Below are 27,419 nucleotides of genomic sequence, written 5' to 3'. Positions count from 1 at the left end.
ATCACATTGATGGACAAATATTTCATAAAACACACAAGAAAACACTGATTTGCAACATTGCCCGCAACAGCCAAACACACCTAGAAATATTAAAAAGCTACAGTAGTTTAAATGATAAACAAAATCTCAGTAGGAAGTAGATACATTTATACAACTTCAGGCTATATGAGCATATCACCCACCTCTAATTGTCAATTAAAAGAGACCTGAGAGTTTTCCTCCATTATGTTGCCATGTTTTTATGAGCAGGTTGAAGTGAAAGAGTGAAGATTACTGACAAGGCAGCTCATATAGTGATTTTTGAAAATAGACCTTTTCTGTGTGGACTGTGCACAGATTTTGCACCAATATGACTCAGACGACTGCTTCCTTAAACAAACAACATTATTAAAGAATATCTCAGTTAAATATTCGTTAACATGTTTAAGAATAACTAATCATATGTCACAAAAGAAGTGCATCAAATCCTGACATTTGAGAAGCCAGAACCAGCAAATATTTGTGTTGTTTTTTTTGCTTGAAACATGACCCCACTCCTGTAGCAGCAGCGTCAGCATAAAAGTAAGCACTTTTTGACAGGTCTGGTGTGGTGATGCTGTACAAAAGGTTAGAGGCTGACACAACAGAGCTAAGAGTGGGCGTTGTGGTCACGTCCCCCCCCCACCTACAACACACAGCTTAAAAGCTCAAAGGGCTTCTGATCTGTGCCTCTGCACCTCACACCCCACACCTCAGCCAAATATATACCCATCTATCTGCGTTTCCACAAGAGCTTTATCCATTAAATACCAGAGCACACAGAAGGCAGATATGAGTGAATGGCAGTTTTACATGATGGAGAATCTAGTGACTACAATGACAGAGAGACTCTGAAAACACAACAAGAATATATTTATATATATTCCGACTCAATCAGAATAACACACCGGCAGCAGTCAGTGGACCCACCAGCAGAAATCATCCTGTGTTTTGGAAAGGTCTCGGGAACCCCGGTCTTTTACGTTGAGCCGCTTATCATTGCAGGCTGCCCTATTTGGCTCGGCACAAGAGAGCATTGGCTGAGCATATGGAGTCGGTGTAGCTGTATCACCATCTGGGAAAAACAGAAACTACGTAGGTGTATCACCATCTGCTGTCTGCAAACATTTACACAGGCATTTTTCTTACACACGCTTTTTTTTTTTTTTTTTTTTTTAATGCATGTCTACTAGGAGCTGACTAACAGCATCAACAACAACAACGGAAACATCCAGTAAACTGTGTTTTAGTTTTCTCACCTTTCATTCAGTTAGAATCTGGTGTTACTATATCAATAAATATAAATATATCAATATGTCAATTGTAAATATCAATTACCATAAATAATATTTTATCCATGTCACCCACTCTTACACAGGCTTTCATTACAGCATGTAGAAGGGCAGAAATTCATAAGAAAACTTCATTAACAATAGGTTTATTGAAAATAAAAGCAAGATGAAAATGTTTCCTGTACAGATTGTGAGGCAGCGTTGTATTTGCATTATAGAGATATATAAATAAAGTTGATTTGACTTGATTTTGTTAAGCTTAGCTGTTCTGGCTCTGCTGTATGTCTACTAGTGTGTAAGTTAATTGAAAACAACAAAAACCAGAGTTCAAATCCTTGTGTGTTTTAACATTTGGCACTTGAATTCTGACACAAAGTTGTAGCCACGCCGGTCGACAACACTCAAAATATGCATTACACACATCTTCAACCCGGCAGCACAGAAGATCCCCTCAGTTTCAAGGTGGGCACCTCTGATTAGTGTTGCCCATTCAGTATCTGACTGAAATATGGTCACAATGTTCCCTTCTGTTCCTGAGTTATGGCTTTAAATAATGGCCAAATGTTTTTGCAGTGAGGTTGACCATTGACCTTTTGGATAGAATATGGCATTTATCCTATTAGACATGTGTGTGATAATTGACGTATGAATTCTGAAGTCACGGTGACTTTGACCTTTGACCACTGAAACCTAATCAGCTCATCATTGAGTCCAAGTTGGACGTTTGTGCCAAAAGAAACTTGGAGAGACTTCCTCCAGGCATTCTTTAGATATCGCCTTCACCAGAATGGGATGGACAACCCGAAAGCACAGCGCCTTCACCCAAGGCCGTCGCCAGCGTGGAACCGTACAAACATATGAGTCTTGTGTGATGCACGATAAGTCAGGCTCAACATCAGTAACTCTGCAGCATTTGTGAATTGATGACGTATGAAAAGTAAATGATCTTCTTAGAAGACAACGACTTTAATGCCTCGGGAAAAAGCATCCTGAATGTCTGCACAACAAGTCTGTGTTACATCACAAACTGGAAAAGTAGTTTGGTACATGTGATGCTTTAATATACTGTTTACAAGTATTACTCATAAATGTTTCCTTAAATAAGTAACAAAGTGGTTTTCTGTTGTTTGTTTGATGCCTGTGAGACACACTGCTAAAAATACTGAAGCAGTCTCTGAAATACAGCAGTGCAGAGGAACCTGGAGGGAGGAGGGAGGGGACTCACAGCCTCCAATGTCATGTGTCAGTGAGACTGCCAGCAACATTGTGTTAGTCAAAACCCAGCTGCTACAGGGCAAAAATCCTGTGCTTTACACACACATTCATGTCCCAAAAACAAATCAGCAACAACTGAAGCTGCCCCTCCTGGTTCATGACTGATGCAGCGTTCAAGAGGCTCCAAACACACGATTTACAAATGCATTATTACCTCACAGACATACAATGAAAGCTGAGCTACGAGGGAGAAAATGACTCCTGCCCTGAAGTCTCTTCACACTGATAAGACTGTTTTTGAGAGTCACTTCAGTGGTTTATTCTGATTCTCATCATGTGCGCGTTGCCAGTGAATAATGAAATTTGCTCTGGCCTAATCTGCAGACCGACAAATCACCCTTGTTTCTCACTCGAGCAATATTCATTTTTCACGACCTTTACGTGCTGTTACCTCAACAAATCTAAGCCATGACCAAAGTCAAGTATCCTTAAAACCTCTACTGAGAATGAGGTGCTCATGCATCCTCCTCCTCCTGATGACAGCTGTGTCATACGTAGGAAGTGAACAACAGACAAATGTCTTTGGAAATAGTCTCTACTCCAATGAGCCAATCAAAACCTGAGCTCAAAGGGTAAATACACAAGACCAATGCATTACACCAGACCCACCTATGGGGATTTGTTGGACCGTTAGAAACGTGTATCTTCATGTACAACAGCGTAGCACGGGCCTTAAATACATTTTTATTACAACTCATCCAATTCCAGGCTCAGTAACTTGTATGAAGTGCCTGGCATGCAGGTGCAACATCCTGGATTTTACCTAGCTTACAGGACCATTGTTGCATGTCCTCATCCTATTCCCCTCAATTATATTGTGTTTTTTTTTAATGTATCTAAAGTCCTGACACACAAAGTAGCATTTTGGGGGAGACAATCGTGACATAACACCTTCAAAATTGTTATTTGGTGCAAATCATATTGGCATTAAAACTGTAGTGTGACCAAACAAAACAAAATGACTCGAAAAACTGCAAAAAGCATCCTGGTGTGAAAACATCCAAAGCGTTAAGCGTTTATGCTATTTTGGGCATACAGATACTAGTTCCTGTCTAAAAAAACTTCTCTCTCATGTTGACAGTAAATGGTATGGTCTCTGAACATTAGTTAGGAGTTGTGATGTGCAGCGGCAGCTCCAGATAACATCTAAAACGTTCCTGCTTCTAGCACCTCTCTGCAAGACGTTGAATGTTTGTGTGTATATCAAGAGTTGAAAGGGCGTCCTTTAGTCATTACAAGTTAGGTTCAGTCATCATCCAGGTTGTAGCTAGTTAAAAGTGGACAGCTGTTAGACTCAGATCACATTCAATTAATCACCTGGCATTCCCTTCTGAAGCAGTACAGACATTATAGGAGCTTAAAATGTTAAATCAATGTTAGATATACAAACATATATGGGTGATAAAGACTGCAGCAAAAAAGTGAAACTCTCCAATGTCAATTAAGCCAATCAATAAACTGAATGAACCATAGTGGTCAAAGTCTATTCATCACATAAAGCTGTACAGGGCACATCCATGAATAGTCACATAAAGGATTAACCATTCAGGCCTAAGCTAAGTAGATCAACTTGTACCTTTGCTGTCCCCAAATCCTCCAATGCTGCCTGACACTGACCTTTAGGCTATCTGAACCTGGAAACCTACTTGCAGTGTCCTGGATGCACCGTTAAGATTTGCTGCGTTATACATAGTTTGGTAAATAGTCTCTGCTGTTTCGGATGAAAATATCCTTTACTGCTATTAAAAAAGTTAGTTTAAAGCTAATTTGGCTTGTAGATAGTGACAACAGGGGATGTTTTAGCACCACAATTAGCCGTCAATAGAAAGAGAAGTGAAGAATTACTCATTTAATCTATGATACTGTGCATCAGATATTCACTGCCCTGATGCCTCATTTAGCAGAATCATACCAAGCTTTACATCAACCCCATCAACATTAATAGCAGATGCTGGTAAAGCTACGAACATACTGTTAATCAGTGAACACCGGCAGGCACATCAGGGAAGCAGAGAAACAAATAAGTGCCATCCACCATGACACACAAATACATCCCTTGGGCCAAATTAAAAAAAAAACCCTGCAGTGTCGTCCCCCTGAGACAATCAGAATAATTCTGAAAGTGATGGCACAGCAAATGGGCCGGCGCACGTCCCTGAAGTTTCATTAAAGATCAGTGCTATTCAACATACTGTGGGCCGACAGAGCTGATCTACAGGCAAAAAGTACAAGGGAAAAACAACATCCAAATTTCATTAAATGGAGACAGTAAAAAAAGAGGAGAGTAAAACATCTCAACCTTTATGGGCGACAACCATTCGGATAAAACATTCCTCTTCAATCTTTCAGTTGTAAAGTAACGCCACTGGACTACACAGGCGCACACACAGTTTCTTCCTAAAAGAGCGGCACTATAAGGTGACTTTACAGAGGGTTTGTTAAAGCGCCAGCAGTGTCTGGGTTCAGACAGTGTGGACCTGAGAGAGGTAAAAAGAAAGGGATGAAGGCAGTATTTTAAAGTCACACGCCCTGTTTATACCTGGCATTAACACATGTCTTCGGTGATCCGAAGTAGAAGTGTGAATGCGACATTGAGATCCGATCACTCAGACCACATTCAGAGGTGGTTATTATCTTATATATATATATGCCATTATCATGGCACCTGTCAGTGGGTGGTATATATTATGCAGCAAGTGAACATTTTGTCCTCAAAGTTGATGTGTTAGAGGCAGGACAAATGGGCAGCATGAGGATTTGAGCGACTTTGACAAGGGCCAGTTAGTGATGGCTAGACGACTGAGTCAGAGCATCTCCAAAACTGCAGCTCTTGTGGGGTGTTCCCAGTCTGCAGAGGTCAGAACCAGAACCGGAGACAGGGTTATGGGCGGACAAGGCTCAGTGATGCACGTGGGGATCGAAGGCTGAGGATACAGGGTTTTTTTGCACATAGAGCGAGGAAGTGGTGACTCGAGACGCTTGTGGAGACACACAGTCTCTAACGCCAGGTGTGAACTGACAGACTTAGAGCTGTCCACTTGTGATCGGATCACCCAAGACTCATGTTAAAGCCAGGTGCAAACAGAGCCACAGATTCCCAGAGTCTGTGAGATTATTTAACCCAACACAAAATCTTTATACCATCTTGAGCTCTTCATCAGAAAATGAAACTCAAAAGCCTCCTCTACCATGGAACAGGAGAGAGTAACTCCATAACGCCGGTAATGCTCTTGTCAATATGGTCCATTCTGCCACAGAGAAAAGTGGGAGCAACAATACATCTGCAGCTAATGACTCGACAATAGGCCAGCAACACCAGCCCACGATTTACGTTGTGCTCATTGTCTGGTAATGACTCAACAGGAACTGGCTTGGGACAGACATCATTTCAAGAAGGCTATACAAGAGATGATTGACAGTTCTCCCTTTACTCAGACATCAACATAAACTATACCTATACCTGCTGGGGTTTTTATTAAACTAGAAAAAACACAGCAGCTGTCCTATAAATGTCATACTTCTCCTGAACTATCTATCTAACTAACTATCACCAAAGGCCACACAGATGCAGACTCCTTATTCATTTTATAGCTAAAACAACAGGTTTAAGCAGTTCAGGCAGCGGGGTTATGTCATCATCTAAACACTCCCCATAGCGTGCTGACTGACACATATCCGACATATATCAGCTTGGACTCAATCTGAGCTTACAAGATTCAGTCTGTGAGACTATTAGAACAAATAATAATGTCCTGGATGTCCCTGCTGGCCATTATCAATGTGCTTATTCAGTAAAATATCTTGTGAAGTTTCTCCCCTGCATGTGAGGACATGGTGACATGGTACTGCGTAAAAAAAAAAACCTCCTGCAGCACAGTGGGGCCTTTTATACACCAAAATGCCACAGCCAATACCCTGGAGATGGTCTTTCTCATGGTCTCCCCCCGCTGTGTTAACCTAAAAGCCAGAGCACCCGCTCCAGTTACGAAACCTGGAGTGACCAAAAGACACCAAACGCAACCTTTTAGATGTTTCTCTGCAGTGTCGGGATGGAAAGCTTTTAGTGAATCACCTTTTCAAGCCCGCCTGACAGAATTAAACCAACTTTGTAAATATATTGGGTTTATAGAGCTATAGTTACATAATGAGTGAACGTGAACAAGTATTTGTGACTTTTGTGGTGAGATGAGGCTGTCAAGATTAATCCTGCAAACGGCTAAATTGTAACACTGATTTTCTTCATTTGATTCCTCTTTCTGATCCAATTAGCCACATGTCTTCAGGGTGTATTATAATCATACTGTACATTACATATTATTAAGCACAAAATAGGGATTGGAAAATCTAAATCACACTGTGGTCCGACCAGCTTGGAAAGATAATATATTATGTTGTTATCTTTCTACAGGCAGATACCCAGGATGTCAACAGCAGGGCTGATGTAAGGGTATACAATAATAAGAGCTTTAAGAAGTGAGGAAGCCCACATGAAACCATGCTCAATAAAAATTAAATGGGCATCAATGCAGCTTTACAAGGCAAAATTAAGATTGTTCTGCTTTGTGGCAACCCTGTTTTAATGGGTGGGTATTGGGGGGGGATGTCCTGACCCAAATGTTGATGCTTCTGGTTGATAAAAGTCAATGCAGCACAGGTTTGGCATGTGGGGCAATGTTTGCTCTGGCTATCGGGGACATGTCCTGTAAAGCCTGTTACACCAGCTAGTCAAGCCTCATCTCAGGTGGCGTTTATAAGCCTTTGATAACGATAACGATGAGACGGGGCTTGCATTTGTGACTTGTGACTTGTGTGGGTAATTTTAAGTTCCCAACCAAAAAATAAGAAACACTGCAGTCACGTTAAGTTAGATATGCAAGCATGACAAACGAGTCCCGTGGCTAGCAGTGGCTATGCTAACACCCCCGGCGAGCCAGCCCGGCTGTCAGAGCAAGGGCGCATGTTTCCTGGGACTGACAGCTGAGAGGTGGGGGGGGGGGGTGGGGGGTACAAAGGGAAGGGGAGGGGACCCTTTAAAAAAAAAAAAAACAGCTGACAGACCCAGCCGTGAGAGAATAAGTTGTCCACATTAAGCTACTACTTTACAACAGTTAACAGCAGTGTTCGTGGGTTCGATACCTTTGCTTTGCCGGCCTCCAGCTTCTTTTGCCTCTCCTCGTCTTCCATCACCGCGGTCCCTGTGGCTGAAACGAGAGGGAAACTGCTTCATGCGAAATGTCCGGAGAGACTAAAAACATTTAAAAGAATCAGAGAAACGGTTTTAACGGCTGACGGTTAAACGTCCGCCGTTCGGATTCCAGCGCGCGGCCACACACACTTTCCAACCGCCCGCATTTACGAGGAGCTGTCTCCTTGTTGGTAGTCCGCCGCCATGTTTTCCACGTAAACATGAGACCCGACTGTGATGACGTCGTGTAGGTGCCTTCAGAGCCACGCCCACCTTCGCGTTCCACTAGCGTTGCCTTCAAGTGCTGTCGGAAATCTTTTACAAATGTTCACCACCCAAAACAGCGTTAAGAGAGATGATTACAAAGTCCTATGTAACCTTGTTTTTCATTTAGGAACTTTTTATCTTATATACATTCTTATTTTTTTTGTATTCCCTTTATTTTGTTATGTGTATTTGTTTATTTTATTATTATATATTGGCGGTTCAAAGGGATAATTTTTCACTGTATCGACATATTTGTACAATGTATTGCAATTTTTGTACGTCTGAAATTTAAAAAAGAGGTGATTTTTAGTTATTACTCATTACTCTTTACAAAAATAATCTTATTACTTCACTTATTACTCACTGCCAAAAGTAAATAGTTGCAATACTAGATATTTTACTTTTCACGAACAATTGGTTTTTGTGTCCTTGCTCCCCAAAATTCAGATTTAAGACGATTAAAATCCAGTTTTGTTTGTTAAAATCAAAGTAATGGAATATTAATATTGTAAGCGTTTCCATCTTTATCAACTAGTTTCCTCCACGATTACAAAAATTAATCCAAGGATGTGATTGGATCAAAAGTAATATTGTTACTAATTATTTTTTTGGGGGGGGTAACTGTAATATTATTATATGTAATTTATTAGTAATTAGTTACACTACTAGTTACTGGGGAAAGTAATAATATAATTATTAATACTTAAGTAAAAGTAGCAATACTACTACAGCAGGAAAATGTTTTACTTTTCTAAAACTGCATGTGTATTAGCAACAAAATGTACTTAAAGTATAAAAAGTATTCAGTATGCAAAATGGCAATATGCAGAGTGTTATATTTATCAGATATTTTATTGGATTACTATCATTGATGCATTATTAATGTGGTCACGGTGGAGCTAATATTAAGAATTCTGTATACTCTTGGGTTTTCAAAATAATCAAGCACAGTAAACTGGCTTGTGGCCACTGCTGGTATTGTCCTCACAAAGGAGCACCAACGTTCAAATACTACAAGAAAGTGCAATATTCTGAAAACATTTCATTTCTAACATCATACTTGACCAAAAAAGCAAAAAAAACAACAGTTTCTATACATTTTTATGTCATCTCGCGGCTCATATTATTTATTTAACACTGTATATGAAGGCGTAGTTTAAATGCTTTTGAAACAATTAGAAAAGATTAATTTAAAATAATAATAATCTTGCGGGCAGGATCATATTGTATTTTTGACATCATGTCGCGGGCCAGATGGAGGGGATGAATGGCCCCTGGGCCCCCAGTTTGAGATCCCCTTTCTTTCCATTTGTAGATATATATTTTCTTGTATTTACTTTGTCTTTTCATTGAATTTGTAGAGGCAATACAGACACGGCTAACGTCTTAATGCACAGCAATCGTTGGTAATAAAGCCAAAACATCTCCTGATTTTCATAATGTCATAACTTTCCCTGCATTATACGCAGTCTGAATCCTGCTTAAAACGTCTGCTCAGTTTCTATGGTAACGGGGGAAAAAGGCTGCCAGAGCTGTCCCAGTTGAGAGGTTTCTTTTTTAACACTAAATATTTTCATTTCAAAGCAATGTTTTTTTCCTAATAAAGGCTTCAGCCATCACTTCACATTTTACAGCATTGCACTCGATCGGGCTATTTTGAGCACATTTCAAACAGTAGTACAGACTCCTTTGAACAGGAAACATCTGAGCTTCCTTGGCTGAATGGGACAACAGGTAACATGAGAGACTGGCATCAGTTTCTAGGACAGATGGAGGACAGGAAGGCCAATATTTATCTCACAGACAGACTCCATGTGGAATGGATCCTTAGTCCACAAAGACTTTATATATATATACCATTAGAACAGGTCATTATCACGTCTTGTAATCTGAATGCTTGCCCTCTCTCTGTTCTACAGCAGGGGTAACCCATCACAGAGAGTCAGACTGAATTGTCTTTTTGGGCCACTTCATTAAGTCACTAAGTCATTAATTCATTAATTCATTAGTCTACATTAATTGCTGAACAAATTGGACATTTGGGTGCCATTCAGGGGTCTGAAAGCAGGATTTTAGAAATATTGCTGATTTTTTTTATATTTTTTACTATTTTCAGCCTCCTTTGTGTGATTCTTGTACCGTTGTGCTTATAAATCAAACTACTAAATCCAAATTCCCCCAGCGTAACCCCACCCTGCAGAGGTAAGACCAAAGAAAGTTTGGAAAATGTTCAGATTGTTCACATTTTTGTTCTTTTAATTGTGCAATTACGTTATATGTGAATTTCCCTATTGCCAGGAATGTCATTCTGGTGGAGAGATACTTGAGATATGAGTATCTCATATTAGATCACCTTTTAATCCCTTCCCTTAAAACAGACAAATGCATGTGTATTTACAGAACTCATCCTCTCGTCTTTGAAAACCTCCAGAGATTCACAGAAACAACATTAAAGCACCTGTAAAATATTCTCTTGTTGACTGCAGTTCTGTCAACTCATTATGATTAATATAAAATATACATACTTTATAGACTTTCTCAGAGAAAACCTGGATTCACATAAGTTACCAAGTTTTTTCTCCTGCTTCTTAGAAACAATTAAAACATACCGGTGGCAGCAGCAGCAGCAGCAGCAGCAGCAGGAGAGGATGCTCTGTGTCTTCGGCTGACGGGAGCTGAACAGCTTATAGTCTGGCAGATTTTGAATTCCACCCATCTTCTTTTGGACATTCTTGCCAAATTGATCCCACCTGCAAACTCCCGCTGTGCTACAACGTCTATAGGAACCACTGAGCATTTGAAAGTTTCGCCAGTTTCTAAATTATTGATTCACTGAAGGAGTACTGTGTCAGCAGTTACCCAAGCAACTTTACCAAGTAGACCACAACAAATGGATCATGACAGAATTCAGTTTAATATTAAAAACACAGACATATGCATGCATGAAGGAACACATAAATTCACTTGACATTTCCAAGAGGTTCAGAGAAAGTGAACAAATAGACAAACTGACATTAAAATGGAATAAGACGAACAGAAAGATATAAAGAGAAAATGATAGGTATTAACTATGATTACAAAGACATTTAGAAATGTGTGTTTTACAAAAGTCTGACTGAGAGGAAGGAGAGCCACTCAGTTGACAGTTAATATGTTACACCTGTCTGAAGCTAATCCAGTCTAAAACAAAAGCTGGAAATCCGACCTTCATTGGGGTAAAACAGGGAGGAAAGAATGTTTGGTGTTCAAGTCTTTTGAAAATGTTCACATACCTGTTATCTGAGAGTAAATATAAGAGAGAAGAGTGTCTTTTGTTTTTTGTCTGTGTTGCCTGAAGATGCATGGGTCAAAGGTCTGACATCATATGGTGATAAAAACACACTAACTAACTAACTGTGTAAAACTGCACTACAGTTTAAGCTTAGGTGTTCATCATAAACTGGCACCTGAGTGTAAGATATGGCCAAGGAAGCAGAAATAAGACACTGTACAGTGCAAAAGATGTAACGTGTATTAAGTGTCTCACAGGATCAAATTAATTTTCTCCTGTGTGAGCAAATTCAACCACAACCCTCTTTCTTCTGTTTCCCACTTTTCTCCTCTTTTCATTTATCTTCTAAATGATTGAATCAGACAAGAACATAGACCCCAAGAGTTGCTCCCTATCACGTCATTATGCAAAAACAGGGAAGAGATTAACTGTAATGGAAAATAAACTCTGTCCTGTTGATGACAGAGACAAAATAATACTGAGACTCTATCATGGAGAAAGCTGTTTTGACTAAGAGCAGCTGGGTGAAAGCTCATTTGCATAGTGAAGATATCACTGTGCTGTATTAAAATATTCATGAGTGGTGGGACTCGTCAGTAAAAGAAACTCGATGGGTCAGTAGGTTTTTCAGTGCTAAGCTGTGAGCCACACCACATGGTAAATGCTCTCTTGTACCTCTCGAGTGTACAAAAACGTCAGCTGTATGTCTGACATTGATTCATGAAGTATTAATGCCTAGTAACACACAGCTCAGTATACTCTACATACAACCTGGTATGTTCATGATTATACTGAAAAGCTTGCCAGGTATCATAATAAAACAATAAGTGGACTGTTTAAATTCTATCATAAGGTAAATTAAAATATAATTTAGTGTATCTTCACCAGAAATACATCCATTGTGAAAAATGCCCTGAACCATTTATACCCTCAATTGTGGTGATTAACTATACAGAAAATATAACTGAGTTAACTGCATTCATAAAATAACGGGAAAATAATCATAATTAAAAAAAATACACAGACACAGAACATAATGTGACGGTTAATCAATCAATCAATGAAGTCTAATGACCTAATTTAATTAATTTTATTACATTTATAATGACCCTACAACAGTATAAGTGTATCCTATGATGGGTAGAAACTTAAAGGCCCTAAATAAAAGCCCTTTGCTTCCATCTAGTGGCTGAAAGTGGACCCAGAACCCATTTTAACCCCCAAAACAATTGAGTTGAGTTATTAGCAACAGGCAAATTCTTCAGGTTGTGAGAGTTTGTCAGCAGATCTCGCGAGATCTTATTCAAGCGTAACACTTCCGCTCTTACTTGGAGAGAGTTGGTAGAACTACTTCTCTCACTGAAGTCGGTGAACCGAGAGAAAGTGTTTGTGGTATGTTGTTACTCAATTTCTAAAAGAAGACAGACCTTTGATACGCTGCTGTACCACATTGTACGTTGTTTGAAGATATAAAAGTAGCGTAGCAACAACGGACGGTCAAAGTGCTCTGAGCGCCACGTGACAAATGCCTCAGACATAGAGACACAACTAAGGTTTTGTGGCAATTAGTAGTCAATAAGTGTATTGATTTGCAGAATTTAGCCTATATATCACCTCAATATGTTTATATAATTACATTAATATGTTTTTGTTTTATCTGAACTGTGGATATATATCTTGGTTAAAGAGTGTGTTGCTGTTATTTAGTTTTATTTTTTGTGTGTGATTATATGTTTTTAAACTTGTACAGTTAAAAACAAACACATTGTAATGTTTATTGATATATTTAGAGGGAGGGAGAGGGTAGGGTAAGTAAATAAGTACATTTAATGACAGGTGATTCAACTGACTGCACAACAGGTCAATGGACTACCATCAGTGTGTTCTGTTTACAATTATTATATATATATATATATATATATATATATATATTAAACTGAGAAATTGAGAAAATAGTCATTTAATACCTGAAGTATATACGTATATCAAACATTTCATTATAAAATTATTTGTCTAATATTTAGTGTACAACAATATATGGTGCCTCAATACTTAAATACAATAATAAAGCATATAACACTCTGAATAGGGCCAGTCTGCATTATGAGTACTTCAGCACATTTATTTAATCACACTTATTGTGCTTTTACTTACATAAATTGAACTGTTACTTATAATAAAGGATTTGTATTGAGTGGTATTGGTACTTTTTCTAAAGGATCTGTAAAGGTAAAGCATCTGATTACTTATTCCACCCCTGAAACATTGTGTAATAGCCATTTAAATGATCCCTTCAAAGACATTATTACCTATTAGATACTTATAACAAACATTATGTCGGTGTGCACTGTTTATGACCAGGCGACTATGATAACTCTTGTTTCTTTGTCTAGATTTCAGCTGATTGTACCGTGTTTTTATTTGTCTTCTTTTAGGTCCACAGACACTACATCACAAGGAGAGTGTAGTCCTCCTTGTTAATAATGGCAGTAGTACATGGAGTGAGGGCTCTCCTCAGCCTCCATCGATCCGCGTTGTTTCAGCGCAGCTTTAGGCTCATTCCAGTACAACTGACATCAACCTGCCTTCCCACCAGGCTTTGCAGTGCTACTACTAAAAGTAAAAAGGCAAACCTGGAACAGAAGAAGGCCAATAAATCTATACTGGACAACCTGCATCTCATGGGAGTTGATGTGGAGATGGCATGCCAGCGTCAGCCTGGCGTGTTTCGTAAAAACTTCACCAATGAGCAAGGTCTCGCTCAGTTTCTGCAAAGCAAAGGTGCCACCAGCGAGGAGATTGCAAGCATCATATCCCGTTTTCCCCGCGCCATCACCCGCTCGACTGAACACTTGGAAGAGCGCTGGGAGCTGTGGAGAAAGATCTTAAACAATGATTCAGAAATTGTGAGTGTCTTGGAGCGCTCACCTGAGGCTTTCTTCCGGTCCAGTGATAATAAGAACTTTGAGAATATCATTACTTTTCTGACCTCGCTGGGCTTCACAACCAAAGACCTCGAACGGCTGCTGCTCAGATCGCCGCGGATATTCAGCTGCAGTTTAGCGCTCATCAGGCAGAAGGTGAAGTTTCTGAATGACATCTGTGTCGAACTTGGTGGCACGAACCCAGAGCAATTCACCAAAACCGTCCTGAGCAGAAACGCTTTCATCTTCAGCGACAGCATCAAGAGAATCAGGATGAACATTGATTTCCTAAGAACTTATCTTAAGTTGGGCAACTCAGAGATGCTTTCTTTCATTCAAGGCTCTGCTACAAGAATTCTGGTCCTTTCCACTGAATATATGCAAAAAAATTTAAACAGTGTCGAGCAGATGATGGTTTCACTTGGCTGCCAGAAAGCTGACATACAAAAACTGATCCACACCTATCCAGTGGTTCTGTACATTAGGCCAGAGACACTGAGTTCTAAGCTGGAGTGTCTCCTAAAGGTAGGAATCACACTGGAGCAGATTCTGGAGACGCCGAAGGTTTTAGACTACAGCACACAGACCATTTTAGGGCGACTGGAGCTGCTGCAAGAGGTGGGATATAACTTCCGGGTGAATGGCATCAGTGTCCTCGACAATAGCCAAAAGCGATTTCTGGCTAAGATAAAAAAAATTAAAGTATGACTGTTACATAATGTTGGATGCTACTTGTACTTGGCTTCAGCATAATCAGGTTTTTTGGGTTTTTTTTGTTCTGTTCTCACTATTGATTAAACCGTTCTCTAACAGCTCTAATAGGTTTTTATTGAGAAGAATGTTATTTTTGTAAAAAATATTTTTTTGTCCTGGTCGAAGTTTTATATATTACATGTTGGAGAGTTTTTGTAATTTATGTGAAGACGCAAACTTGTAATAAAAGTGAAATCCTAAAAAAAAAAAACATCTAACTACATGTTACTTTATTTGTACCTCTGACAAACACTATACAAACATGATGAAGGGTAAAAATGAAAGTAAAAGTGCTCCAGGACTTATGTACTAATATGTATTTGCTGATACTTAATTTAATTTCAGGCACAGCTTTATATTAACATCAAAACAAACAAAATACAAAACATGGACAACAACATAGAGATATAAAATAAACGGATTAAAACACACAAACAAACAAGAGGGGCAACTTGTGTGTTTTGTGAGTTAAAACTGAAACATGTTAATAAATAAATATGAATAAATAATAGTTGAATCCATCAATATATCTGAATCATTGATCTGAAGGTGAGAGCTGCTGTGACATCCGGAACCAATGTTAGTCGGAGCAGGACACGGCGGACCTCACCAAACTGCTGCACAACCCTCTCCTCACGCTGTCGGATTGTTGATGTGCAGTTTAGGTCCCGAGACAGACGTGTGATCCAATTTAACCGTGTATATTTATTTATTTTTATTTTTAACAGGACTTTTAATCGCCACGAATCAGCGAGAAACGCGTTAGCCATCTGTTAGCCACCTGTTCGCTTGTTAGCAGGGCCATCGTAGTTTCACTGTTACAGCAAAGCTACAGTAAGTTAGCTCTGGTTAGTTAACTTAGGTCATCGTAAAGTAGTTCCAGTTAAATGTGCAGTTTTCTCCTGCAAGGCTGCACGTTTAACCGGCTTCAGAGTTGTGGGCTGATGTATGAACATGTTTCAGGAGAGGAGTTGTGAAGGTGTGATGGACAAAGCGACGGAGGAACCCGCTGGAAAGAGGACAGATGTTCCTGTGAAGGGTGAAGCTGCAATCAAACCAGAGTATGTAACTAAACATCTGTCCAGCACAGGTTGAAAGCAGATGAGACTTTACTGGTCCCACATTGGGGGAGTTCACTCTCTACTGCAAGAACATACACATTCAATGAAAATAGAAAAGAAAAATACAAGATATAATGATAAATAGTTGTATTTATACTAGATGCTTATTTTCATACAGATGTGATTGATGTGGGATATTGCACAGGTTACAGCAGGAGGTAGTGGCATGGCATAAAAATAAATACTTGCACAGGATAAACTCCAGCAACACTAATAAAAAGAAAGGTCTCCATGCCTCTTGGAAGTCGGTGAAGTTGTGTCAGAAATCCCCTTTTCTTTCTGTCTGCGTCTTCCCCATGACAGTCCATTATAGTCCTTGTATCACTGCCACACCAGTCTGCCTCTCACACTTGAAGGCGCTTCCCTCAAACAACCATTTCACACACCGAGCGCTGCTTTGTCTGATGGAGCCAACAGAACTGACACGGTCAGCAAAAAACAAGTCATAGCTCTCGCTCAAGCTTTACTAAGGATTGGCTGGTCCCTATCAGTAGCCCCTGTTGTAATTGTACCATTAACCGAACAATTATGATAAATGGCTCTCTTAAAGTAAGACTTGTGCCAAAAATACACAGGAAGACTGCCACATGAATTAAAACTAAGAGCAGTGCACGATTTCGTACAGTCTTCAGGTTAGGTTGTTGCACCACCAAAACGGGCAGGATGAACACGTTTGTTTTTGTTCTTGCATTTGCAGATTCCTAACAACCAAAGAAAAATTCCATGGGTTTGTCGACTCTGAGTGGCGGGGCCCAAAAGGAGACAAGGCCAGCGAGAATGACAAAGTCGAGGAGACAAAGGTGGCACCTCCTGTGGAACCTGATACCAAAAAGCTCAAACTGGATTCTGAGGAGAGCAACAAATCGGGAAAACCAGATGGGAAACGGATACGTGGACAGAATAAGTCAAGGCCACACACAAAGCCTACCACCTATGATGAAAAACGACTGTGTCTTTCAGTCCTTCAGGTATGAAACTTTAACCAACCATTCACAAACGACCACATACAGTACCTCTCAATCGCTGTGTCAGCTGATTGTTGTTGCCCTGACTTTCCCCATCCACGCAGGACAATAGGGAATGCCCCTTTGGAGACAAATGCCACTTTCACCATGACATCGCTGAGTACATGGCCACTAAGCCCGCTGACATCAGGGAAAGCTGCTACCTCCATGACACGTTTGGAAAGTGTGCGTTTGGCCTCACCTGCCGCTTCGCCAAGGCGCACACTACACCTGACTTCAAGACCATGGAGAATGCAGAACTAATAAAAGCCTGCGAGGGGAAGACCCCGGTGAAGAACAGCCTGAGTAAAGACCTCCAGAATCGTCTGAGGAAGCGTTCGGTCTCCTTCAAGAAGTCAGCAGAGTACCTCAAAACACTTTCAGACAACAGAGACAAAAGAGAAGAGCGAGGAAATGGTGAGATGACTAAAGACGTTTTAAAATCAATTAAAGTCGCTTATACATGATTTAATGACGGTGAACATGAGTTTCTGCTCTTATAATGAGTGTTAAATTACACAGAAACTGACAGAAGTGCAGTAATCGTTCAGCCACATGCACAATGCCATTTTGTGTCCGCTGAGTTGAACAGGTGTTGAATGATAACCTGTAATAATCTTCATCCTTGATTTAAGAGATACTTCGTTAGTCAGTGTTGCGGCTCATATGTTTAGCCTCCAAATATTCTGTATATTTGATGAAATTATCTTTTTATTATATAAAATAATATATAACAAAATGTGATATTATAATTCTGTGTTGTTGTTTTTAGGTGAGGCCTGTGCTGCTGAAGTATCTGCAGATCAAACAGGAGGAGAACAGCAAGCAGCTACTAAAGTAGAAACACAGGTACAAACCTCTACTCAATACCTCTTTATATACATATATGTGTCTGCGTTTGTTATATACCAGTATTGTAACATGTTTGCTTTATGACAAGCTACAGGCCAGCCCAGATAAACAGCCTCCAGTGAAGACTATTGGCCCTCTGACTGATGTAGATGTCATCAAGTTGCGCCCATGTGAAAAGAAACAGGTATATTTCAGCCAATTTTCTTAAGGTAGTTTGTTGACCAACAAGTAATGACGTGTAGTCCCTTTTTCTTGCTAAATAAATGTACAAATGAATAATGGCCAACTCATACAGATAAATATTTAAAACGTTTGCAGAAGTTATATTTCTGTACTTCACTAAGGAGTGATTTATTTTTCTTTGTGTTTAAGGTGGACTTTCAGGACAAGCTCTACCTTGCTCCCTTAACAACTGTAAGTACAACCAGAATGAATTGAATTGAGCACTGAAGCATCGTTCTTAATGTAGCTATATATTTAAATGCTGCCAAACAAATCAGATTTTATTTAAAATGTAACCCAAGTATATAAAATCCCAGCCCTTTAAATAAAGGTTTGACCTGACTGAATGATTCGCTCTCTTTGCTCAGTGTGGAAATCTGCCTTTCCGTCGCGTGTGCAAGCGCTTTGGAGCAGATATCACCTGTGGGGAAATGGCCATGTGCACAAACCTGCTGCAGGGGCAGCAGTCAGAGTGGGCCCTCCTGAAACGGCACGAAAGTGAAGATGTTTTTGGCGTCCAGGTGATTTTATCCTCGATTATTGGGACTCCTCAGAGGAGCTGAATCACACTGTTCATGTTGTTGTTATAAACACGGCTTGTGGAAATGCAGTTTTTATGAAAGATGGCCTCAGTTCTGAAGTCCATAATGTGTGTCCAGGTGGAGGGCTGCTTCCCTGACACCATGACGAGGTGTGCAGAGCTCATCAACAACAACACTGATGTTGATTTTGTGGACATCAACTCTGGATGCCCCATTGACCTTGTCTACAAGAAGGTAAACCTCTCATCAAACCAATTCAGGCAAAGTAAAGGTCCACTGTGTCTTTCCCTCCAGCTTTATCCACATGCTACAGTGTGAGATTTCTTTAAATCAAACCTTTCTGTGGTTAAATTACGACTCACATTAAAGCTTAAAATCAACACTCTCTCTTTTATAACCAAAATAAAAGCTTCATTATACTCCTTGGGTGACGTCACAGACAGACTTTTTTTTTTTTTTACTATCATGTTGCCACGATCAGTGAGAGCTTTGTGTTTTATGATTGAGTGCACAAAGCACAGAGGCATCAGTATCAAACATCAGTGTGACTCTCTCTGACAGATGGTGTTTGTTTGCTTTCCCTCATCAGGGTGGAGGCTGCGGGTTGATGACACGCACCAGAAAGTTTGAACAGATAATCAAGGGAATGAACTATGTAAGTGTTTTATTTTTTATACCTAATGTCTTGTTTTTCATTGTAGGCAGTCATATAGTGTTGACTTTTTCCAAAATATTTTTTTGCTGTTAGGAAGAAATAAAACAATAATCATGAATAAAAACAAAATGTAACTATACTGTATATTCTTCTTTGGCTTGGATTAAATGTACAGTGACTGTATTAAAATATAATGTTTCTTTGCAAGTTATTAGCAGAATAAAAACATGATTTTTTTCTGCCTGAAGGTCCTTGATGTCCCTTTGACAGTCAAGATCCGCACTGGTGTTCAGGAGAAGAGCAACATAGCTCACAAACTCATCCCTGAGATGAAGAAATGGGGCGTCTCCATGATCACAGTAAGTCCTGTAGTAGAAGAAACGTTAATAGATGTGAAAAGAGAAATGGGTTTTAGCAGTTATTTCCCCTGATTTTATGTTTATTTATTTAACTATAAGTATATTTAACTATATTTAACATTAGTCATCATGGCTTCATAGCAAGTGTGGAAAAATAGGAAATAATGGGAGTCACATTTAAGATTTTCCAGGTTTAAGTCATTATACAAAAAACATATCATTTCAGTTTTCATTTTAGTCATATTATAACGTTTGACTTGTTTTACTCTCTTTTTCTTATGAGTTGTAGTCTCATTAAATCACTGACGCCGTTGTTTCCTTACAGTTGCATGGCCGGTCCAGAGAGCAGCGGTACACTAAGTTAGCTGACTGGGACTATATCACCACCTGCTCCAAGCTGGCTAGTCCTGTCCCACTATTTGGTATGTGAATTTGTAAAGAATAAAGCTGCAGATAGTGCAGATAGAGAGACAAATACTAAAAAAACATTGTGTGGGAAAAGAAACCCTCCATTTTTATATTTTGGAAATGTTTTAAAATCATGCTCAACAGTCATTTATTGCTGGTGATGAGAAGTTGACCTGTGTTTATTGTCCCAGGTAATGGAGACATTCTGTCCTATGAAGACGCCATGAAAGCCAGAGAGACGGGAGTTTCTGGTATTATGATTGCAAGGTTGGTGCCATTTTTAAAGATTAAACACATTAGAAGAAAGTCTCCCACCTTCTGTTGCGATAAAGAATTAAATATTCTTCTTATTTGGAAGTAAATTATATGTGGTCATACATATTGGCACTATTTACTTAGACTCTTTTGACTGGTGTTACTGTAGTTCAGAGTTTATTTGACCCTTTTGTAACCAGCAGTCCCTTTTTAAAATTTCTTCAAAACGTATACATAAGTTTGAAAATGTCAGACCCCTTTAAAGCTGACTCATACAGCTGATTAGCAGTTAATTTGAGCTCTATTGTTGCATTACTGCCTTCTTTGTAGCTTCCTTGTCTAATTGTTTTCCACATAGGGCTTCTGTGGTGCATCATCAGCACTTTATTTCTTGAGCTTTCTTGCTTTTATATTGACTAAGAGGATAGTAGATCCATAAAGAAGAGGAGTTACTCCACGTTTATGTAGTGAACTTGAATTCGACAGTGAATAAAATGTTTAATCCGCATTGCAGTTTGGACATTTGTTGTGGTTGTCTCTTTTCAGAGGTGCTCTCATCAAGCCCTGGATCTTCACAGAAATAAAGGAGAGCAGACACTGGGACATCTCGTCCAATGAGCGACTGGACATCCTCAGGGATTTCACCAACTTTGGTCTGGAGCACTGGGGCTCCGACACTCGAGGCGTGGAGAAGATCCGCACCTTCATGCTGGAATGGCTCTCCTTCATGTGCAGGTAGGCGGCAACTTCAATAGATTGTATTTCTCCTGCTATGAACTATCAGACGGAGTTCATTACCATTTGTCATTCGATACAGACTCAGACTCAGTATGTACACGCTGGGAGTAATACTGTATTTTAATAGGACGCCCTCTGTTAGTCATGGTGTCATCTCATCAGCGTTTGCAGGGACATTTGATACCTTTTTTAACAACACTAGTGGCTCCAAAACGGTGGATTATGAATGATTATACTTCACTTTTCCCCTCCATCTATCTCTGTCTCCCAGGTATATTCCAGTGGGCCTGTTGGAGCGAGTGCCTCAGAAGATCAACGAGCGACCTCCATACTACATGGGCAGAAACTACCTGGAGTCACTGATGGCCAGTCAGCACGTTGGGGACTGGGTCAGGATCAGGTGAGCAGAAAACTGTCCAGAAGCATCTTTTAAAATCAAATGAAGCCTATCTCTACCTATTATAACCACTCACTCTGTCCCCTCTCCAGTGAGATGCTGCTCGGACCCGTACCGACGAATTTCAACTTCTTGCCGAAACACAAAGCCAACGCCTACAAATAAAATGTCTCTTTTTCTGACTATTGAAAAACATCCAGGTTTGTTTTTAATGGCTCCAGAGATTAAGATTTAAATAAAGAAGATTGTGTTTTAAATGATAAAGACTATTGAATAGTCTGTCTGTTTGTTTGAGCTGTGGTACAGTAGTGGAACACATGGTTGTTTGTGTACTTGAAATATATGCAATAAACTCTTTTGCCACACTAAGAAATGTGTCTTTTTATAAGAGAAGGTGTGATTTCTCATTTATCATCATGGAATAACTATAAACTCACATTACGTAATTATTTTGCTTTTTCTTTTGGAAATTGTAATAAAAAACATCTGATTCTAATACATTTGTTTGAAAACTGGAAATAATGAAGCTTATATAATTTATTGTCTTTGGGAGATTGAGTTTCCTATTTAATATATTTTAATGTTTTGTTTAATTGCATCTACATAATGTGAGTGAAAGAACATTAGAGAAAAAACAATGCAGCACCTTCAATTAAAGCACCAAGCCATATCCATGGTGTTATTTTAGTTAATTTAAGCTAATTGTTGGAAATTAAGAAAGTTACATTTTTGTTCATTATTCAAAATCCTTGTTAATTAAAAAATATTTTCCACTTACACTTAATAATAGGTAAGTGTACAAAAAATGTATTTGCCCAGACTGACATAAAATGTAAATAATAAATCATACTCTTAATTATAAAACACATTTGGGTAATTAATCTGTTTTAAAAGAATTATAAAATGTAATCAGACACATGAAATAGGGCTGATGTTCTAGCATTCAGGAGGTTTTCACTCACACAGGTGTAAGTGGGACCTTAAGGAGCCACAAAGTGTAATCAATTAACTTCAACCTCTACTTGTAGTTTGGCAGCAGCTGCCTCTTTAGCTGGAGTTCATCGGCCGCAGGAGGGCTTTCACTTGGATCCATGGCTGGGTTCAGGGTTGAGCTGCTGTTTGTGGTGCTGACTGGGACTCTGCTGCTGGTTCCGGTCCGAGGGTGGGAGACAATCAGCGAGACTCAACTCACAAATTTCTACCAGACGGGACAGTGGAGTAAACCACAAAGCCTCACAAAGCCAGGTACTGCAGACACTGCCCTCACATAATGAGTGTGGACAGGTATTAAATCTGAGCCTGTGTGTTCTTTAAAGTGGCTTTTAAACCATATGTAAGAAATAAATGACAAATTCTTGTTAGAAAAGCTGAATTATTAAGGAATAAAGTACATAACTTATCAGACTTTGCTTTGTAACTCATTTACTGAGTCAATTCACTGACTTTGATTAACTTACTGTTGCAATACATTTTAACATCATGCAACTGTTTCATAGTCTGGCTTTAACCTGTGTAACTGCCTTTTTGGAGCAAACTAAATTAGTAAAACTTTATTGTGTTTGTGTGTAGATTTTTGTGCTCAACCTGTATTTGCAGTTAACCAAAAGCTTTAGAAGACTTAAAGCAACTGAACCTAATGTCAGTGAGTCGAACAGTTGCTGGAAACTCTCACTCAAAGTGACTTAACATGAATTAAACATGTTAAAATGCACCAGTAGCTCAGAAACATGAATGTCCAGAGATTTTTGTGTCATTTGTAGAAGTTCAGTCTTTCCCAATAGAAATGGGGGTTTTCAGATTTATTACCATATTTTCTAAAATGTTTAACTCGAGCTCAACGGTCTTCAGTCAGACTTGTTAATCAGTTCACACTACATATTCAGTGATTTTTATTTTTTATTTTTTGGGGGGGTAAAGCAAGAGATGACTTAAACAGTTGCTGACGTTTTTAAATGAGAAAATGGCTGCTGCTTTTTGACTGCGGTCACCTGTGACCTTGCTAAAAACCACCACTCTCCCCTCCAGATGACAGCAGCATATTTTATGACTTTGATGAGCAAATTCCTGAGGATGCGCTTCCTGACGTTGAAGGTGCTGCCACCAGCGACCATGGATTCCAGGTGGAAACGGACTCTGGACCGAGAGACTGGGCCAGTGGTACGGACAGTGGATTCCACATGGAGTTTGTAGATGCCCCTCCAAGAACCTGGTCTGGTCAGAGTTCAAGTGAGCTCAGCGTGGTTTGCAGTGAAGTTGGCTTCCAGATTAAACTGCCGACGGGTCCATTAAGTGAAGTTAAGGTTTTGGGTATGTACTCTGGCTCTTCTGCACTATATTTAAATCAAGTTTTGCTGAATACATGTCTGTTTACTGGGTTTGTTTGACTCTCCAGGTTCGAAGGATCTGCTGTCTGTCACGACTGCACCAGCATCTTGTGGTTATGAAGTGAACTCTTTCAAGAACACATTGACTGTACCCTTTACTGGGTGCAATGTGAAACTTGTAGGTAGCTGTAAAGTAAGTGTACTCCTGATTTAATGATTGCTTTTAATATCCAAGTCCTACGATAAAATGTAGTTTTGCTTACATGGAATTCAGTTTAAGGGCTTACCTAGAAAGCTGTATTTCTAAATGACTGCAGACGGACAGCTACAGCCTGCAGTTGTTGTATGTCGATAACTTTGGTGCAACACAAGTTGCCACCGCATCCTGTGACGTGAAGAAAGTAAAGTCAGACGGTAAACTGTTCCCTCGTGGCAATGGTCAACCCACACTGAAGTGCAGTGACCCAACCACTGCGCCACCAACACCGTCAAACTCTCAAAGTGAGTGCAAACAATATTTAACATCACTTTTAGGGAGGTTTTTATTGTTTAATGGCTTTTTTTATTTTTTTTTATTTAAATAACTTCAGACTGTGCTGTGACTGTGGGGGAGCGGGTGCAGTGTGGTCACTGGGGAATGTCTTCCTCAGCCTGTGAGATGATGGGATGCTGTGTGGATCTTTCTAAATCTGCCTGCTACTACCCGCTGGATGGTAAGGCTTCTGTTTACGTAGATATGATATTTAAAATCTTCACTTTTTAACTTAACTCTGTATTTAAAGTAACCTTTCTGGTATAACTTTTATTCTTCTCACTTTAGAGTGCACTGCAGATCAACACCTTGTTTTCGCCATTCGATACAACTCTGCATCCATCCCTGTGGACCCCACCAAGCTCGTTACTCCTGGGTTTACAAACTGTAAACCAGTCATTGTTAATGACCAGGTCGCCATCTTTAAGTTCAAAGTTACAGAATGTGGAACTCGTGCTTATGTAAGTTGTCCCCTTTTACTTCTTCCCCCCCCCCCCACACCACTTTATTAGGTCAAGTGCAATGTTAGGAGTCCCACTTATTTAAGTCAGGTTGCCAGACTTGTGGACTCGCTTGATTTTGATAGCTACTGCTTGTTAGGGCAGATAACAGTGTCTCAATTAGACCCTAATACAATTTTTTTTTTTTTTGGAGTTTTATTTTTTCCAGGATAGTTTCAGCACCCTAACTCTTTTTTCACTGTTAAGCTATCTTTGTTTTAAACAGATGCTTACCCAGCTCACCAGGCAGTGGCGGTACCCAGTAAGGGTACTCCTAGACAATGGTCTGGTACTTGGTACCAGTGGGTACCAGGCACTACAGATAATCAAGAACTTAATGCTGCAGCCCTTTCAACTTTCAGCTGCATAGACAGGTGGTATTGTCCTGCCATTGGAGCAAATGGGAGTCGATAAACTTGTATTACTAGAGTTTTTCATAAGGTGCTTACAAGTAAAACTAAACAAACATGTTTCTCAGTTCTCAAATGTGGCAACAACCAATCCAAATGGTTTGGACTAAAAGTCATCTTTTAGAGATCATACATGCTGTGTAACTGAAGAGACCGGAGTTGACTGAAAAGGTTTTACTACTTGACAGACCGTTGGTGAGACGACCATCTACCTGGCTGAAGTGCAGAGTGTTGTACAAGCTCTGAACCTCAAGTATGGAGTAATTACAAGAAGTGATCCACTCAGGTTGGTTATTCCTACTTTTACTCTGCAAGCACACTCCTATCCCAAGTTAATTACCATGAGCCTAATTGTGGCTCTAGTGACTGAATAATATGGTCCAGATGTAGACTTGCATGTTTTAACCTTTATATGCAGTATAAACAGAGTGTACTCTAAGCATTGACCCATGTCTGTCTGTAGGTTCATGATTGAATGCCGCTACGGCAAACAGGGCTCCAGTCAGCAGTCACTGGCCAGTGTTGGTTACATGGTGATGACTCCAACTTCTACCTTGCCCTCATCAGTTGTCGCCAGTGGCTTATATGGCGTTGAATTGAGAATTGCTACAGGTTGGATATTTATACGTCACTTTCCAAAACCAGATGAGTAAAATCTTGATCAGTTTAGCTCTCAAACGGTAACATTTCATCAACTTCAGTGAAAGTTTGCTCCCCATCTGTCTAACCCCAACAGATCAGACGTATTCCAGCTACTTGCCCACGTACCATCAGCCCTTGAGACTTCTCCTTGGCAAACCAGTGCATCTTGAACTGCTCCTAAAGTCTCCAAAACCAGACGCAGTTATTCTTGTCAACTACTGTATAGCTTACCCGCGCTCTGCAAAGAACGCACTGGTGCTCGTTTATGAAGGGTAAGCGACTGTCTGACCTTTTTAATGTGAAATTAATTTCCTTTTGCCCTCGGTTCATTTATTCATGAGTTATGTTTGTCTCCGTAGGTGTCGCAACCCTTATGATCCAAATGTGTCCATCCTTCAAATCAGTGACCTTCCAAAAAATCGCTTTGTAAGGCGTTTTGTGGTCAAGGCCTTTCAGTTCATGGATCAAACAACAAACCAGTACCTTGATGAAGAAGTGAGTTGACGTGTTCAGGGAGCCATTGTGGGCCTGAATGGTCAAATCTATACTGTGCAGACTAAAAGGGACCCTGACACAGTAAATGTGGTTTAAGTGTTATGATTTCAACTCTGACACATTTGCTTAATTAAATTCGTTCACTTGAGATTTTGAGGCAACCCCCTCTAAAGGTTGTATGACCTCTTTTCCTCACATGGTGACGGTTTCTTTGTCCTGCAGATCTATTTCATGTGCTCTACAGAAGTTTGTCGGACGGCAGAAAAGACGTGTCAAGAACGATGCTTTGACGGAAAGGTGAGCCTCCTATAAACCGCTGTATGCATGTATCTAGTCTGTTTTTTAAATGGCTAATACGTTTGTTTTTTTTTCCCCAGGCACCGTAAGGATTTGCAACTGCAGCGTAAAGGAAAAATGAATTGCAAATAATAAACATTTTAACACTGTACGAGATCTGTGGTTTCTGTTTAAATGTAGTAGTGCCTCTATCAATGTCAGATCTCTCCCTACTTCCTGTGTTTTCTTTGGCATACTAGATTTTAACGGTGAACTCTTAAGTTCAGAGCTAATAAGGAATTCATAAGAGTTTATTGCCCCTTAATCAAGCTCTGACCCTACATGTACATTAGTACTTTGCATGATAGGAAACTTTGCAATTACTAGGTTGTCAGATCTGGGGGGGAGAATCAAAATTTCCATTGTGTGTTCATACAATATTGTAATCTTTGTTTTGTCAAGGTTTGAGTAGAGGAATCTCCACAGTATATTAAAAATGGAAGTGAAACTGCAAGTACCCAGAGGGAGCCAACAGAAACCTCTCTGTATAATGCAATAACACCACAACCCACATCCAAAGTGAAAGTTGAATCAACACATTTTTTAAAAACACTCTTGAAGGAGACTTACAAATGGATATAGACTATAAACTGCTAAAATGTACATTAAACTGTTTTGTGGGTTCTTGCAGGATTAAAATGA

General features: G+C 39.7%; 4 protein-coding genes across 9 annotated transcripts in view; 3 read left to right on the top strand and 1 right to left on the bottom strand.

The window, feature by feature from the left end:
• The window catches only part of akap9 (A kinase (PRKA) anchor protein 9), a 64,642-nt gene extending 56,646 nt beyond the window's left edge, over nt 1-7,996 (bottom strand). For all 4 annotated transcript variants that reach the window (XM_051391323.1, XM_051391326.1, XM_051391324.1 and 1 more), the window contains exon 1: nt 7,722-7,996. In XM_051391323.1, coding sequence (XP_051247283.1) covers nt 7,722-7,769 — 48 coding nt within the window. In that variant the 5' untranslated portion in view covers nt 7,770-7,996. The remainder of the gene's footprint in view (nt 1-7,721) is intronic.
• Nucleotides 7,997-12,604: 4,608 nt separating this feature from the next.
• LOC127358329 (transcription termination factor 1, mitochondrial) lies at nt 12,605-15,208 on the top strand. The gene is made up of 2 exons (XM_051391335.1): nt 12,605-12,700; nt 13,744-15,208. The coding sequence occupies exon 2, from the start codon at nt 13,792-13,794 to the stop codon at nt 14,938-14,940; it is 1,149 nt and encodes a 382-aa protein (XP_051247295.1). The 5' UTR covers nt 12,605-12,700; nt 13,744-13,791; the 3' UTR covers nt 14,941-15,208.
• A 382-nt stretch (nt 15,209-15,590) lies between these two features.
• Nucleotides 15,591-21,911, top strand: dus3l (dihydrouridine synthase 3-like (S. cerevisiae)). Of its 3 annotated transcripts, XM_051391329.1 has the most exons (16): nt 15,591-15,819; nt 15,949-16,046; nt 16,804-17,074; nt 17,176-17,527; nt 17,883-17,959; nt 18,051-18,146; nt 18,335-18,376; nt 18,553-18,705; nt 18,844-18,960; nt 19,316-19,381; nt 19,630-19,740; nt 20,066-20,162; nt 20,340-20,415; nt 20,950-21,138; nt 21,413-21,541; nt 21,631-21,911. In XM_051391329.1, the coding sequence occupies exons 2-16, from the start codon at nt 15,970-15,972 to the stop codon at nt 21,701-21,703; spliced, it is 1,926 nt and encodes a 641-aa protein (XP_051247289.1). In that variant the 5' UTR covers nt 15,591-15,819; nt 15,949-15,969; the 3' UTR covers nt 21,704-21,911. The 3 variants fall into 3 exon arrangements, with proteins under 3 accessions (XP_051247289.1, XP_051247288.1, XP_051247287.1); XM_051391328.1 differs by having other exon boundaries at nt 15,591-16,046; nt 18,057-18,146; XM_051391327.1 differs by having other exon boundaries at nt 15,591-16,046.
• A 695-nt stretch (nt 21,912-22,606) lies between these two features.
• Nucleotides 22,607-26,889, top strand: LOC127358326 (zona pellucida sperm-binding protein 4-like). The gene is made up of 12 exons (XM_051391330.1): nt 22,607-22,783; nt 23,564-23,845; nt 23,931-24,055; nt 24,180-24,363; nt 24,453-24,575; nt 24,683-24,855; nt 25,493-25,590; nt 25,768-25,916; nt 26,041-26,218; nt 26,306-26,441; nt 26,664-26,738; nt 26,819-26,889. Exons 1-12 carry the CDS (start codon nt 22,630-22,632, stop codon nt 26,825-26,827), a joined length of 1,686 nt encoding a protein of 561 aa, XP_051247290.1. The 5' UTR covers nt 22,607-22,629; the 3' UTR covers nt 26,828-26,889.
• Nucleotides 26,890-27,419: the final 530 nt, after the last annotated feature.

This window comes from Dicentrarchus labrax, unplaced genomic scaffold, assembly GCF_905237075.1.
Source record: "Dicentrarchus labrax unplaced genomic scaffold, dlabrax2021, whole genome shotgun sequence".
Taxonomy (NCBI): domain Eukaryota; kingdom Metazoa; phylum Chordata; class Actinopteri; family Moronidae; genus Dicentrarchus; species Dicentrarchus labrax.
Note: the sequence above shows the minus strand (reverse complement) of the source record. Positions and strands in the feature narration are given on the sequence as shown.

Bases quoted from the DNA above. Each gene is read 5' to 3' on its own strand.
- LOC127358329 (XM_051391335.1), top strand. From the start codon at position 13,792: ATGGCAGTAGTACATGGAGTGAGGGCTCTCCTCAGCCTCCATCGATCC.
- dus3l (XM_051391327.1), top strand. From the start codon at position 15,934: ATGAACATGTTTCAGGAGAGGAGTTGTGAAGGTGTGATGGACAAAGCG. The intron at 17,960-18,050 runs GTACAAACCTCT...CTTTATGACAAG, and splicing joins CTACTAAAGTAGAAACACAG to CTACAGGCCAGCCCAGATAA. The intron at 20,416-20,949 runs GTTGGTGCCATT...GTCTCTTTTCAG, and splicing joins TCTGGTATTATGATTGCAAG to AGGTGCTCTCATCAAGCCCT.
- LOC127358326 (XM_051391330.1), top strand. From the start codon at position 22,630: ATGGCTGGGTTCAGGGTTGAGCTGCTGTTTGTGGTGCTGACTGGGACT. The intron at 24,576-24,682 runs GTAAGGCTTCTG...TTCTCACTTTAG, and splicing joins CTGCTACTACCCGCTGGATG to AGTGCACTGCAGATCAACAC. The intron at 26,442-26,663 runs GTGAGTTGACGT...TTTGTCCTGCAG, and splicing joins ACCAGTACCTTGATGAAGAA to ATCTATTTCATGTGCTCTAC.